This window comes from Fringilla coelebs, assembly GCF_963513975.1.
Source record: "Fringilla coelebs genome assembly, contig: SCAFFOLD_48, whole genome shotgun sequence".
Taxonomy (NCBI): domain Eukaryota; kingdom Metazoa; phylum Chordata; class Aves; order Passeriformes; family Fringillidae; genus Fringilla; species Fringilla coelebs.
The window spans coordinates 935,422-949,649 of record NW_028167398.1 but is presented as its reverse complement, the minus strand read 5'-3'; the positions used below and the strand labels follow the sequence as shown (position 1 = coordinate 949,649).

General features: G+C 52.8%; 1 protein-coding gene across 1 annotated transcript; it reads right to left on the bottom strand.

Moving 5' to 3' along the window:
* Positions 1-11,966: 11,966 nt before the first annotated feature.
* On the bottom strand, positions 11,967-12,899 carry LOC311165981 (olfactory receptor 14I1-like; the record flags this gene model as incomplete). Its single annotated transcript, XM_084227476.1, has 2 exons — positions 11,967-12,245; positions 12,606-12,899. 2 exons carry the CDS (start codon positions 12,897-12,899, stop codon positions 11,967-11,969), a joined length of 573 nt encoding a protein of 190 aa, XP_084083602.1.
* Between the last annotated feature and the right edge of the window lie 1,329 nt (positions 12,900-14,228).

Here is a 14,228-nt window from a genome sequence, read left to right as displayed (position 1 = left end):
AGGGAAAGAGCAGAGGATGGAGACCAGGGAGGACAAATCCCCACAGAAGAACTTCATGGAAGAAAAGCCCTACAAGTGTTTGGAGTGTGGGAAGAGCTTCAGGCAGAGCTCTGACCTGATCAGCCACCGGATGATCCAGACTGGGGAATGGGCCTATAAGTCTGGGGAGTGTGGGAAGGGCTTCAGGTGCAGCTCAGATCTCATCAAGCACAAACGCATCCACACTGGGGAGAGGCCCTATGAGTGTCCCGAGTTGCAGAAGAGGTTTCAGAGCAGATCCAATCTCCTCCTGCATGAGCGGATTCACACAGAGGAGAGGCCCTTTTGCTGCCCTGAGTGTGGGAAGGGCTTCAAACGCAACTCCCACCTCGTCATCCACCGGCGCATCCACACTGGGGAGCGGCCCTACGAGTGTCCCCAGTGTGGGAAGAGCTTCACCACGAGCTCTCACTTGAGCAGACACCAACAGAGGCACCGGTAAGGGAAACCCTGCCTCTGCCCCAACTGCAGGAAGAGCTTCGTGCCCTGCTCCAGCTTCATCCCCCATTGGAGGTCCCACGTTAGGAAGAGCCCTGATGATCCATGTTGCCTGATATCCATGCTTGGAACACACCTGTGCCTTTTCCTGCCCCTGCCAATGACATGGTGTGGGATTGAAAAATATGAGGGTCTGGCCATGGCCGTGACATTACATTCACTCCCACCTCGTGTCATTGCCAGGGACAGAAAAGGGACTCTCTCTCTCCTTGAGGAGAAGGGTGTCCTTTCCAGGCAGGGGAAATGCGTGGCCAGGAAGAGCCAGTCACAGTGATGTTGTAGTTTTCCATGTAAATAGTTTTATTTACACTCCTGTTTTCAATATTGTTTCTGCTTCTGTTTGTTGCTTATTTCCTTTCTGTTCCAAATAAATTGTTCTTAGCCCAGCCCAGGATCTTTGCCTTTTGTGCTTTCCATGGGAGGTGGGAGGGCAGCAGGGGCAGTGCAATTTTAGAGGGAGCAGGAAATTGGGGAATCCCATTACTGAACCCCGGCCTGTGGAAACCAAGCATCCCAGCTGGTCCCAGCCCTGGTGGCCATGGCAACAGCCTTGGGAGCGGGTCCCTGGCTGGGGCTGTGGGAACCTCTTCACTCTGGTGCCCAGGGACAGGAGTGGAGGGAAGGGCTGCAGCTGAGTTGGGGCAGGCTTAGGTTGGATGTCAGGAAAAGGATTTTCCCCAGAGGCTGCTGGGGCCCTGCCCAGGCTCCCCAGGGAAGGGTCCCAGCTCCAGGGCTCTCTGAGCTCCAGCAGTGTTTGGACAGCGCTGCCAGGCCCAGGCTGGCATTGTTGGGGTGTCCTGTGCAGGGCCAGGAGTTGGACTCGAGGATCCTGATGGGTCCCTCCCAGCTCAGTCAATTCTGTGGTTCTGGGATCCCATGAGCCTGGGGATGGAACTTCAAATGGTTGCCATGGCAATGGCCCCTGGCTGCAGGCCTGAGCTGGTGTCCATCACAACCACCCCTGGCATGGGGTCTCCATGGAGCTGCCAAAGGACTGAGCATGGCAACAGGGGGCTTGGGATGGTGTCCACTAAGGATCAGATTTGTCACAGGCCCTCAGAGGGGTTCCCTGGGAACTTTCCAAGAGTCTCCAAGCTGTTCAAGAGCTGGAATGTCACAGGCAGAGACAGAAGCTCCATGGAGACCTCCCAGGGCTTTCTGGGGATGGTAAAGAGCCCTGTGGTCAGAGGCCGTCACAGCCATTCCATGGTGACATCCCAGGGGACTTTAGGCTGCAAAGGCACTGATCTGTCACAGGCACTCACGGGGGCTCCACGGTGACATTCCAGGAGTCCACAGGCTGCCAAAAGCTGGGATGTCCCAGACACTCACAGCGGTTCCTGTAATGGGCAGAGTGGGAGATTCAAAAGCTTTATTTCTTTATTGGAGAAACTCCTGCTGAGACATGAGGTGGAGAAATGACATCCAACAGCCACCATGGATGCTCAAATCACTGCAGAGCCCCAAGACTTCTAAAATTCCTTCTAAGAGAGGAGCCTGGGAGTGACTGCTTTCAATCCCAGCCCCAGAATTTCTCAAAGGTTTATGTATAAAAGATTGGACAGGTGGAATTGAACCTTAGCTCACAGGGGCTGAGCACTGGCAGGGGCTGTGGGAGGTCCCTGAGGGGGGTGTGTCACAGCAGCACCTCTGTGGCTGTGTCAGAGAGGCACAGAGCAGCTGTGATGTCAGCAAGGGGCTGTGTGACAGCACAGAGTGGGTTGTGTGAGGTCACAGGTTGGGCTATGATATCCCAGAGTTTGTTTTGAGATGTAAGTGAGCAGCTACAGCATCACAGAAGAGATTCTGTGACATCACAGAGCAGGCTGTGACATCATGGCATGGCTGTGTGTCATCATAGAGCAGGCTGTGAGGTGAAAGTGTGTGCTGTGACATTACAGAGTGGCAGTATGACATCACAGAGAGGGTTTTGTGAGATCACTGAGGGGGTTGTGACATTACAGAGCTCTCTGGGAAATCACAGAGTAGGGTGTGAGGCCAGAGAACAGATCCTGCCATCACAGAGGGTGGCTCTGTGACATCAGAGAGTGGGTTGTGACATGACTGGGTGGCTGTGTAACATCATAGAGCAGGCTGTGACATCATGGAACAGACTGTGACATCACATGTTGACTTTCTGACATCACAGAGTCTTCTGTGACATCACAGTGCAGCTGCATGACGTTCCAGGGTGACATCCCAGAGTTGGCTCCATGACATCAGAAGGGTGCTGTGTGACATCCCTGAGTGGGCTGTGACATCACAGGGAGCTTTGTGACATCACAGGGGCTGTGTGAGGTCACTGGGGAGGTCACTCTGCCCTGTCCCCCCTCACAGTTCCCCCAGAGCAGTCCAACCCTGCTCATGGACAGCAGGGTCCCCTGTCCCCCCGGGTCCCCCTGTCCCCGGTGCCGCAGCCTCCCCCAGAGGATGCTCCACGAGATCGACCCCAGAGCCTGACACAGGGATGGGGGGTTGGGGCCCTGGGGGTGGGACAGGGGGACAGGGACCCCCTGGCAGCATCCCCGTGTCCCCCAGGGCCAGAGCCTGGGCCAGGGCTCCTTCACCCTATCACGAACGAGGGCTTGAGAGCACTGAAAAAATCCCTGGCAAGGGATCAGCAAAAACCAGATTTAATATTAAGGGACAGCAGCACAAAGTTACTTGGCAAGAGTCACTCTGCTCCTGACTGGACATTTAAGGCACACCAGGGAAACAAAGGAACAACAAAACCAAACAGAATCCAGGCAATCAAACCAGAAATGAGCCGAGAACTGTCCCTGTGGGTGTGTGTGACACAAGGACAGTGAGAGCAAGTATAAAAGGAATACAGCCTTAACAGTGCTCAAACATAAGAGGACTTAACTTATACCTTAACCTTAACTGATACCTTTAACTTCACAATTTAGCAGAAGAACAGCACTTAAATAACTTATAACCTAGGACTTTGCAATTTAACAGAGTGTTTTAGTTTGAGAGGAAGTAGGGTTTTTTTGAGATGCTGTGGTCAAACTAATAGGTGCTCAGATTTGAATATTGGCACTTGGTGTGGATATTGAAGATATGGATATGCTTTTAGAACACAGGAGGTTAAAAGCTGAGAACTCTCAGGGGAAACCTATTTACTTCTGGTCCATGAAAGAGCTCAGACTTTTCTTGCTCGGCTCTGAGATGGGCCAGGGAGGGGAAGCTACGAGGCTTGAGTGAAGTAGGCCGGGGGGCTTGGACAGAGAAGGGAGGAGAAGGCTCTGACAGATAGAAGAGTGGAAGAACTTTGAGAGCTATCGGCAGCCTCCTCCTCCCCCTTTCCTTCGGAGGGAGAGAGAGAGAGAGAGTGAGCTGGTGTCTGTGCTTGTGCTACTTTGAGAGTTGATAGCACGGCTCCGCGAGAAGGAGAAGGAGGGGGTGCGGTGAGAAAGTGCCGGCTGCCCTGCCAAAAAAGTGTAGAAAGAAATAGAAATAAGAATAAGAATAAGAATAAGAAATAGTATAAGAATAAGAATAAGAATAAGAAATAGAAATAAGAAATGGAATAGAAAGAAGAAGTCATGCTAGCAGATGAGCTCCGAGCACCGCCACATGTGACATGGAAACACAAGAAGTTTCAACTGTGTTTCCAGGGGAAGCCCACAGTGCAAGAGAGACTCCTTTCTCCTTGATGATTTGAGAATTGATTATCTAAAGGGTGGTGACAGATTGAGAGTTGATGATTTGAAAAGTAGATGTATAAGAAATCTGGTAGGAGGAGGAGGAACGAGACATGTAAAGTTTTCATTCCAAATTGTGCGTGTTTCTCTTTATGTAGTGCTGTAGGTTAATAAAGTTTTCCCTTTTTTATTCCTAAGCTAGAGCCTGCTTTGCTCTATTTCTGATCACATCTCACAGCAAACATCAAGAAAGAAGTATTTTCATAAAAGCACTAGCATTGCGCCAAATTCAAACCATGACACAGAGGAATAACACTTTAAAATATTTTCCTCAGCTTATATTTATATTAAACATAACAGCTTAGCAAAAGAACAGCTCTTAACAGCATTTAACTTCACTTAGACCTTGTGATTTAACCTTACCTACAGGCCTGACTGGCTCAGCTATCCAAGTCTCTCAAACCCTCAGAGAGCAGCATTTCTGCCACATTTCCCCACCACAGGCACTCCTGTGTGCACACAGACACCAAGAGTCAGCGCAAGGCACCTGGGAGAAATTCCCCTGAGGGCAGGGAATGCTCCCTGCTGATGCTTTGGCATCTCCCCAGCAGGTGAAGGGCTGAGCCTGGAGGAGTGGGGGGATCGGCCCAGGCTCTGTCGTTGTTTGGGATCCCCGAGTGCAGCAAACGGGAGAGTTCCCGGCTGGGAGAGGCCCCACTCAGAGGGAGTCGCTGGCCCAGGAGAGCTCCAAGGGCTCCTTTTGGAGCGCTGTTTGCAGGGCCCCACAAGAGGGGCTTCAGTCCCAGCAATGGCTCATCCTGGCCACACTTGGCATCAGCAGCTTTCTTTGGCAGTGTGAGAACAGGGATGTTGTGCCACGGAGGGAACAGAAACAGCTCCCAGGGCTGCTCCTAAAGGAGCCAGGAGCTGTTTGGGCAGCAGCAGTGCCTGGAGCAGACAGTGTTTGTGATGAGCTTCAGAGGAGCTGAGCCCAGGGGCTGTTGGCCAAGGCTGAGGTCCAAGGAGCATTTCTCAGCTGGCAGGGCGGCCTGAGAAGGGGAGGGGGGAATGCAGCAGCACAGGGCCATGGAACCAAGGGACCATTGTGACACTGTGGGGCCCTGTGAGACCAAGGGACCCTTGTGACACTGTGGGGCCTCATGGAATCATGGAGAGCACTGTGACATTGCTGGGCCTCATGGAACCAAGGGAACTGTACTTATGCTGTGTGACTCCATGGAATGTAGGGATCATTGTGACACTGAGAGGCCCCATCTAACCAAGGGTCCATTGTGACTCTGAGGGGCCTCACGGAACCATGGAGACCATTGTGACACTGTTAGATATAATGGAAACAAGGGGCTGTTGTGACACTGTGAGACCCCATGGAGCCAAAGGCGGGGCAAAGCCTCAGGGAACCATGGAGACACCATAAGGACACTTCAAAGCCTCTGGGACCAAGGGGCCATTATGATACAGAGGGGACTCATGGGATTATGGAGACCATTGTGACACAATGAGGCCCCATAGAATAAGCAAAGCATTGTGACACTGTGAGGCCTCATGGAACCAGTGAGACCATTGTGACCCTGGGGGTCCCCACAGAACCAAGAGGACCACTGTGATATTTTGGGGCCTTGGGAAACCAAGAGGCCTTTGTGACACTGCAGGGCTGCATGGAACCAAAGGTCCATTGTGACATTGCAGGGCCTCATGTCATCAAGGCTCCATTGTGACATTGGGCAACCAATAAAGACCATTGTGACACTGCAGGGCTGCATGGAACCAAAGCTGCAGGGTGACACAGAGTGGCGTCCTGTCATCAATGGTTCATTGTGACACTGTGGAGCTAAAGGAGACCATTGTGACACAGCAAATCCCCAGGGTCCAAAGGTCCATTGTGACATTGCAGGGCTCATGGTATAGAGGCATCACATAGCATTGTGGGGCCTGTGGAACCATGGAGACCATTGTGACACTGCAAGGCCTCATGGAATCCTTGGGACCATTGTGACACTGAGAGGCCCCATGGAATCAAGGGATCATTGTGAAAATATGGGGCCCCATAAAACCAAGGGAACACAGAACAGGTCTGGCTGGTTTGGGTCCCATGGACTGCTTGACTGGTCCAGCTAACCTTGGCATGTTGAGGGTCTCTTCTCAGCTGCTGCTGGAACACTGGGGCTCTGTGCTTTCCTTCCTATGGAAAAGAACTGTCCTTCTGCTCCAGGCACCCATGTCCAGAATTGGGATTTCATCTCCAAATTCCCTTATATCCAGGGATTGTTCCCATAGGAAAATTGCCGGGACAAGTCTGGCTGGCAATGGTTTCAAGCAGGTAAGGTCTCATCCATCCCCAAAACACTGGGGAAGGCTCCATGCTTTCCTTTCTATGGGAAAGAATTCTTCTTCTTGTCCAGGTGCCCATGGCCAAAATTGGAATTTCACCTCCAGCATTGCCTGTAGTGACAGACTGGAGGAGATTGTTGGCTCTAAACATTTCATGTGTGGGGGAGGAAGGGGCAGGTCCAGCCTTGCCCTACCCAGGAACCCCAGCACTGCCGTGCCCTGGAACCTCAATCCCCCCAGAGCCTCTATCCCAGCCCAGCAGTGCCTGCCAGTCCCTGGCACAGCACAGGCAATGCTCCACAGCCACCTCTGGAGCCCCCAGCCCAGCTCCTGAGGGACCAAATGAGCCCAAGTCCCACCTGGGGGAAGGGCCCAGGAAGACCAAGGGGTATTTAATGCCTACCATGAGGCAAACACACATCTTAACCCTACCTCCTCTTTGAATTTCCATCTGAACATCTCTAAAATTCAGGAGGTGGTAGCTGTATGTGCTTTTTTTTTTATTTTTTTCTTTCTCTCTTTCTGCATCGTCTGATATCCTCCTAATGCAAATTTTGGTTAACTTAAAAGTGAAAAGGCTAAAAGTTTGTGAAGTTGAATTGGCCAAGTTAATGTTTTGAGAGGTGTTTCCTGTTGATTGGATATTGTATTAAACCTTTTGCCAAGTTCCTCTAGTTTTCTCAAGTTGCTAGTAAAGGCCGTTTGGTTGTTTTGAGCTCCTGAGAATCTCTTGTCAGTATTTCTCTAGTACATCCAACTAAGAGTACACAAACAATTGTAATTCTTTTTAAATGTCTCCTTGAGAGGGTTGTTTTTGGGGGATGGGAGTCAGGGTTTTTCCGTCCTGCTTGGCACAGCCCAGGCAGAGCTTCCCCAGCCACATTCCACACTCCATTTCCCAGCTGGAGCCGCTGGTGCCTCTGAGTTGTGCTGCCCCAGCCCCAGGGATGCTCTCCTTGTCTGCCCATTCCCCCACAGGCTCTGGGCAGGGATGGCCTCAGTGGGGGCTGCTGACATCCTCAACAACTTGGAGGCTGCTGCTGAATTTCACTGCTCCAGAGGCTTGTTCAGCCTTCAGCTCTTCAGTGCAAGAATTCAGTGCCCCAGGGCTCATTAACATTCAGAACATCTTAATAAACCAAGCCTCTGGGATTAATTTGATTGAAGTTTCAAAAAACTATGTAGTTAATTCAACAGATTTCAGAAGTGCATTCAAACTCAATATATTACACTTAAAAGACAATGAGAAAAAATTTCTTAGGTCCTGTTGAGGTTTGTTTTTCCTGTTAATACATGGAAATGTGCAATCTCCAGTTGACACTGAATCCAAGTACCTCCTCATGCAATTGGAAGAGAGATGAAAATCAAGACTCTTCATGGCTGACAATCAGTCAGACTCTGTCCCTACCCCCTCCCCAAAATATCCCCCATCCAAGCCCTGGCACTCAGAGCAGCCTTGTGCAAATCTGAGCTGCCTCCAGCCCAGGCTGCACCTGCAGGTTTCAGCTCCTTGGCTCCAACTCCCACCTGCTTTCCCTGCAGAAGGAGCTGCCTGAGACACAGAGGGATGTTCATTTATTGTCAGCCAACAGAGCCAAGAGAAGGCACAGCTCCATCAAACGCAAAAGTCATTCTTCTCCCTGGCTCTGCCTTGAACCTGATCCCCACATTCTGTCCTGTTTCCTTCATCCCTCCTTTGCCAGAGACTTTCTGGGACAAGGGAGCTCTGCTCTGGCTATGGAGGGAGGTCCAAGGGCAGCCACTGGAGTGGGAACCACAACTCATCAGGTTTGTGTTTTTGGAACCAGGAACTGGTGAGACTCAGAGGCACAGAAAGGTTTCTCTTCATGGCACACATAAAAAAATGTGAAGATGATAAAATTTAATAAACATCAAAACCCTTCCCTCAGCTCCTTCTGACATCCCAGCAACATCTGACATATCCACCACCTACAAGGGATTGCCATACACGAAGGATTTTCGACAAAGACATAAGAACGGGTTTTGTAAAAGATAAAACTACAACTAAGATGCTGTCTAAGGAGGTATTTAAACTTCTGTCAGATTGGGCAGAACTCCCTGAAGCTCAAAGCATGAATCCAGTCAAGGGGGACAAATTGGAAGGACCAGAGAACAGCTGCAGGAGGAAGTCTGGGAGCAAAGGGAAGGACAAAGATCCAGCTGCTCTAAATGAAGAGACGTCCTTAGACATGGCCATTGAAATAAAAGAGCTGAAAACACAAGAAGGAAGATGTCATGAAATAATAGACTGACTGTTGGTGGCAAAGGGAGAGGGAAAGATCAGTATTTTTTCTCTATCCATCAGCAGTAGATTCCAGTATATCCAGGAAATTCCTGTTCCTGGTGGGAAAACTTTTCTATCTCTCAAAAGTACTCAAGTGACCCAGGTAAAAAATATTTGCTTGGGTATTATGAAAGGAACAGTATTGAAACCTGTGCCCCTTTCCAGGCAGACATCAGTTGTGTGCCCATGAACAGGCAGTGCCACTTGTGCCCTGAGGTGTCCAGCTGGGATTGGATCTCTCTGTGAGCACCTGAGGGAGAGCAGAGCACCTTGCAAGTTGCAGGTCCCTGACAGCCCCAAAGGGCTCCTGTCCCATCAACATCTGCTCTGCTCCAGTCTGGAACAGGGCCCACCATGCTCTCTGAGCCCAACCCAGCTCCCTGCAAGCTCTCCCAGCTGCCCTGAGCTCTGGGAAGCACCAAGGGCCTCTGGCCAACCCAGCCCAGCCAGCTCTGGCCCCACAGCTCTGCTCAGGCCAGGCTGCTCTGGGCACTGGCCCCATGGCCTCAGCCCCTGGCAAGGCACAGCAACAACTGCAGCTGCCACAGGACTCAGCCCCACCATGGGAGGAGGTCCTTGGCCAAGGCACAAGGAGGCTGCCTGGCTGCCCTGCTCCCCTCTGGCTGAGGTGCTGAGAGCTCTGCAGCCCCTGCTGCCATCCCATCTGCCCAGGGAAGCACAAGAGCCCCGGCCTTGGGGCCCTCCAGTGCTGCTCCTGCTCCAGGCGCAGGGCCCATCCCAAAGCTGGGGCAGCCACAGAGCTGTGCCCATTTCTGTTCATTGCTGCTCTGATGGGGATGGATCCTCAGCTACTTGGAGGCTGCTGATGAATTTTAATCCTACAGATGCCTTTTCTTTCTTGAGCTCTTCAGTTCAGGAATTCAGTTAGAAAAGCACAAAACATTTTTTCAAAACACCTGAACAAGAAAAGCCCCTGGGAATAATTTAAATTTTCAATTCTTCTGTGGTTAATTAGGCAAACTTCAGAAGTAAATTAAAAGTGAAGATATTTTATTGGAAACAATGCGAAGGTAACTGTTTTTTCCTGTTTTCTATTCCTATTTATAGATTGGTATCAGCCATGACCTATTGATATTGACCCCCAGCACCTTCTTATGCAGACTGAACAGATGTGAAGATCAGGACCCTTCATGGCTGACAATCAGTAACATTTTGTCATCACGCCCTCCCCACCTTTTCCCTCATCCAGCCCCTTGGATTCCCATGGATCAGGAATGGTCTGGCCGGCAGGACCAGGGCAGTGATTCTTCCCCTGTGCTCAGCACTGGTTGGGAAGCACCTCAAGTGCTGTGTCCAGTTCTGAGGCCCCCAATTTAGGAAGGACATGGAGGGGCTGGAGCGTGTCCAGCGAAGGGCAAGAAGGCTGGTGAGGGGTCTGGAACACAAGTCCTGTGAGGAGTGGGTGAGGGAGCTGGGGTTGTTTATCCTGGACAAGAGGAGGCTCAGAGGGAGACAGGGTGGTGTCAGACAGGTGGACTTGGTGATCTCCATTGCCTGTTCCAACCTTGCTGATTCTGAGATTCTCTGAAAGCACCCTTGCAGCAGTTGCAGAATGAGCCCTGGGCCTCCTCTTCAGAAGCTCCAGCAGCCCAGGTCCCTCAGCTTCTCCTGCCAGCCCCAAAGCCCATCCTGTCAGTCCTGCACAGTCTCTGCAGCTCATCATCATTGCCCAGAACAGGGAGCACCACAGCTAGACACAGCAGCCCAGAGGTGCCCCCCTGGCCTGTGGTGCCTGTGGCAAGGGAGCAGCGTGAGGCACTGCAGGAGCCTGCAGACAGTTCCTGCAGCACTTGTAGGATGATCCTGCTGCCCAAGGGACGTTCCCATGGTGCCAAGTCAGGAACTGCAATGGGGAGTGGGGCCAGAGAGGAAAGGGCAAACAGGGATGGGCTGTTTGCAGGGGAGGGAACAGGGGTGGGCAAAAGGAAGAAATCTGAACCAAGGAAGAAGAAAGAAAATAAAGGTGAAGCAAAGGAAATGCTCAGGGCAGTTTGCGGGTGGCTGCCAGGCAGCTCTGGCTCTGAGCAACAGTGTCTGCAGTGGGACAGGAAACTCCCAGCTGATGGGAACAAACTTTCTGGCTGACTGCAGAGGCCAGGCCAAAGCTGAGTGATTTCCCTGGTGTTTCCCCCAGCCCTTCCTGGCCCCAGGGGCTGATGGCATTTGTGCTCCCTCAGGTTCATGTCCCCACAGCAACAGCATGGGGGTGCTCCGGCCTGCTCTGTGCAATGCAAACAGGGGCTCCTGAGCCAGTGCTGCCGTGTCTGTGCCTGCAAGGATGGGGCACCTGTGTGAGCTGGGGGAGAGGCCAGGGCTGCAGAGGGGGGATGTTGTTGGCAGCTCCATGAGGATGCTCTGAGACGCTGCCCTGGGCTGTCCAGCACACTGGGGATGGATCAGCCCCTGCTCTGCTGCTCCTTCCCGTCTCCCCCAGGGCCCTTGCAGAGCACCAGCCATGCTGTTTGCCCACAGCCTGCCCATGGACAGCCTGGGGCTGCTCAGGGGGGTTCTCTGTGCTGAGCATTGGCCTGGGTGTTTTCTTGAGAGAGCCTGGGAAAGGAACCTGGTGCCCCCAGGGCCTGGCCTGAGGCATCAGCGCTGCCCCAGCAGTGCCCATGGGCTGTCCCTCTTGCAGCCCCGGCACTGCCACCCCAGGACTGTGCCCACCTCCGAGAGCACTCAGGCCCTACAGCAACACCAGGGCCACCAGGGCAGCAGGGCAGGGCCATGGGAGCAGTACTGGCAACACCAAGTGCTGCTGCTCCTGGGCACAGCTGCTGTGCCAGTGCTGATCTGTCCCCAGCTCTGCACACAGACATTGCTGCTGCAGCTCCAGAGAAGGCAACAAAAGGGCATCTCCGCAGAAGTATTTGCTGGGAGATCCTTTAGTTCCTTTAAAGCCACAGAAAGCACTGTCCCTCATTGACACAGTCTGTGGCCACAGGGAAGGTGGAGAGAAACAAAATGAGAAATGGCACAAACAATGACATTTCTTTGTGGACAATATGAGAAAACTAAAACAAGGAAAAAAGACCCCACTAGCAAACCAACCATAAGTATCAAAGATGACTTTTATTACAAGTGATTTGCAGAAATTGGCCAACAGTTTAATGTTCCTGAAGCCATCCAGTCATCAGTCTCCACACTGCAGCCTTGAGCTCCTGGTTCCTCAGGCTGTAGATGAGGGGGTTCAGGGCTGGAGGCACCACCGAGTACAGAACTGATAGGGCCAGATCCAGGGATGGGGAGGACATGGAGGGGGGCTTCAGGAAGGCAAACACTGCAGTGCTGATGAATAGAGAGACCACGGCCAGGTGAGGGAGGCAGGTGGAAAAGGCTTTGTGCCGTCCCTGCTCTGAGGGGATCCTCAGCACAGCCCTGAAGATCTGCACATAGGAGAAAATAATGAACACAAAACAGCCAAGTGTGAAACAGGTACTAATAGCAAGAAGAGCCTGTTCCCTGAGGTTGGAGTGTGAGCAGGAGAGTTTGAGGATTGGGGGTACATCACAGAAGAACTGTCCAAGGGCATTGCCCAGGCAGAAGGGCAGGGAAAATGTATTGGCTGTGAGCAGCAGAGCATTGAGAAGGGCACTGGCCCAGGCAGCTGCTGCCATGTGGGCACAAGCTCTGCTGCCCAGGAGGGTCCCGTAGTGCAGGGGTTTGCAGATGGACACATAGCGGTCCTAGCACATTGTGGTCAGGACGGCAAGTTCTGATCCAAGGAAGAAGATGAGCAGAAACACCTGCGCAGCACATCCTGCATAGGAGATGTTCCTGGTGTCCCAGAGGAAATTGTGCATGGCTTTGGGGACAGTGGTGCAGATGGAGCCCAGGTCAGTGAGGGCCAGGTTGAGCAGGAAGAAAAACATGGGGGTGTGCAGGTGGTGGCTGCAGGCTATGGCGCTGATGATGAGGCCGTTGCCCAGGAGAGCAGCCAGGGAGATGCCCAGCAAGAGGCAGAAGTGCAGGAGCTGCAGCTGCCGCGTTTCTGCCAATGCCAGCAGGAGGAAGTGGCTGATGGAGCTGCTGTTGGACATTGGCTGTGGCTGGCCATGGGGACCTGTACATGGAGAAAGGACAGTGACAAGTCAGGGGAGGCTGCTATGAACCAAACCTGGGCCATTCCTTGCAGACTGTCCTGCTGGGTCTCACCCACCCTTGTTCCTGCTCTGGGAAAACCTTCACCCAGGTCCCTGCCTGAGCTCCAGTTTTGCTGGCTGAGTGTGCCTGGAGCAGCCAGGCCTGTGTGTGGTGGCTCACGAGGAGCCATCCCTGCCCCACTGCCCTGGGTTTGTGGCCATGGGACAGAGGGACAAGGCTGGATATTCAGGATTTGTCAGGGAATCACTCCTACTGCAAACAGGCTTGATAGCATCTGCACTCCCAGTTCTAAACAAAATAGATGGCAGGATTTGATTTAAGGATTGTTTTCCTACCCACACATCATTCCTGGCTTTCTGAGGTCAGAAATCCCCAGCATTCCTGCTGCACTCAGAGTTTGCCACTGAGAAATGGGAGAGGCAAAGGATTCCCTGTAGGTGATGGAAGGTGAGGGGCTGCATGGGCTTGTTCCCAGCTGCCTTGGCTCTGCACCTTTGGCTGCAATCAGAGCACAATCACACTCCCGAGTCACCCTGGGATACTCCAAAAGGCTGGAACTCCAAGAGATCCAGGCACAGATTTGCACCCAGGAAGGCAGCTCAGAGCTTGGAAGGGAGCAGCAAGGAGATCCCTGGCTGTGCCCATGATGGGATCTCAGGGAGGGGGCTCAGCTCATTCCCCCTTTCCCATGGACTGCTTTGCCCACAGCCCCACAGGTACTAGGGAAGCTTGGACACCCCATTCCCATGGACAGCCCTGCCTGGCAGGAATGCCAAGGGCAGTGCTTGACTCAGCTGCTGCAAATGCCAGAGCCTCCCTGAGAGCACCAGATAACAGTGACAATATCAGGGCAGTGCAGAAACAAGAGAAGATGTTGTGGTGCTGTGCCTGAGAGGGCAGGGCAGAGACAGCCGGGCACTCAGGACAGTGTTCCCATGCCCAGCTGAGCCCAACACCTCCCACACACCAACAGTGCCCTCCTGCCCCCAGCACTGCTCTCTTCAGCCCCCTCTCCTTCCCTGAGCATCTCCCTGGTCCTGGACATTCCCTCCTGAGAGGAGCCTTGTCTCTGCCAGCACTCACAGAGCCCATCCCACCCTGTGAGCCCTGTCCCCAGCCCTACAGAAACCTGCAGGGCCCTGGCTGGGGCAGGCTCTATGTGCAGGTGGGCAAGGGCAGCCCTGCTGGGCCCTGCAAAGGTGATGCTGCTGCTGCTGTCCAGGGCTGAGGAGTGGCTGAGGGCCCTTTGGGAGGCCCTCAGAGAG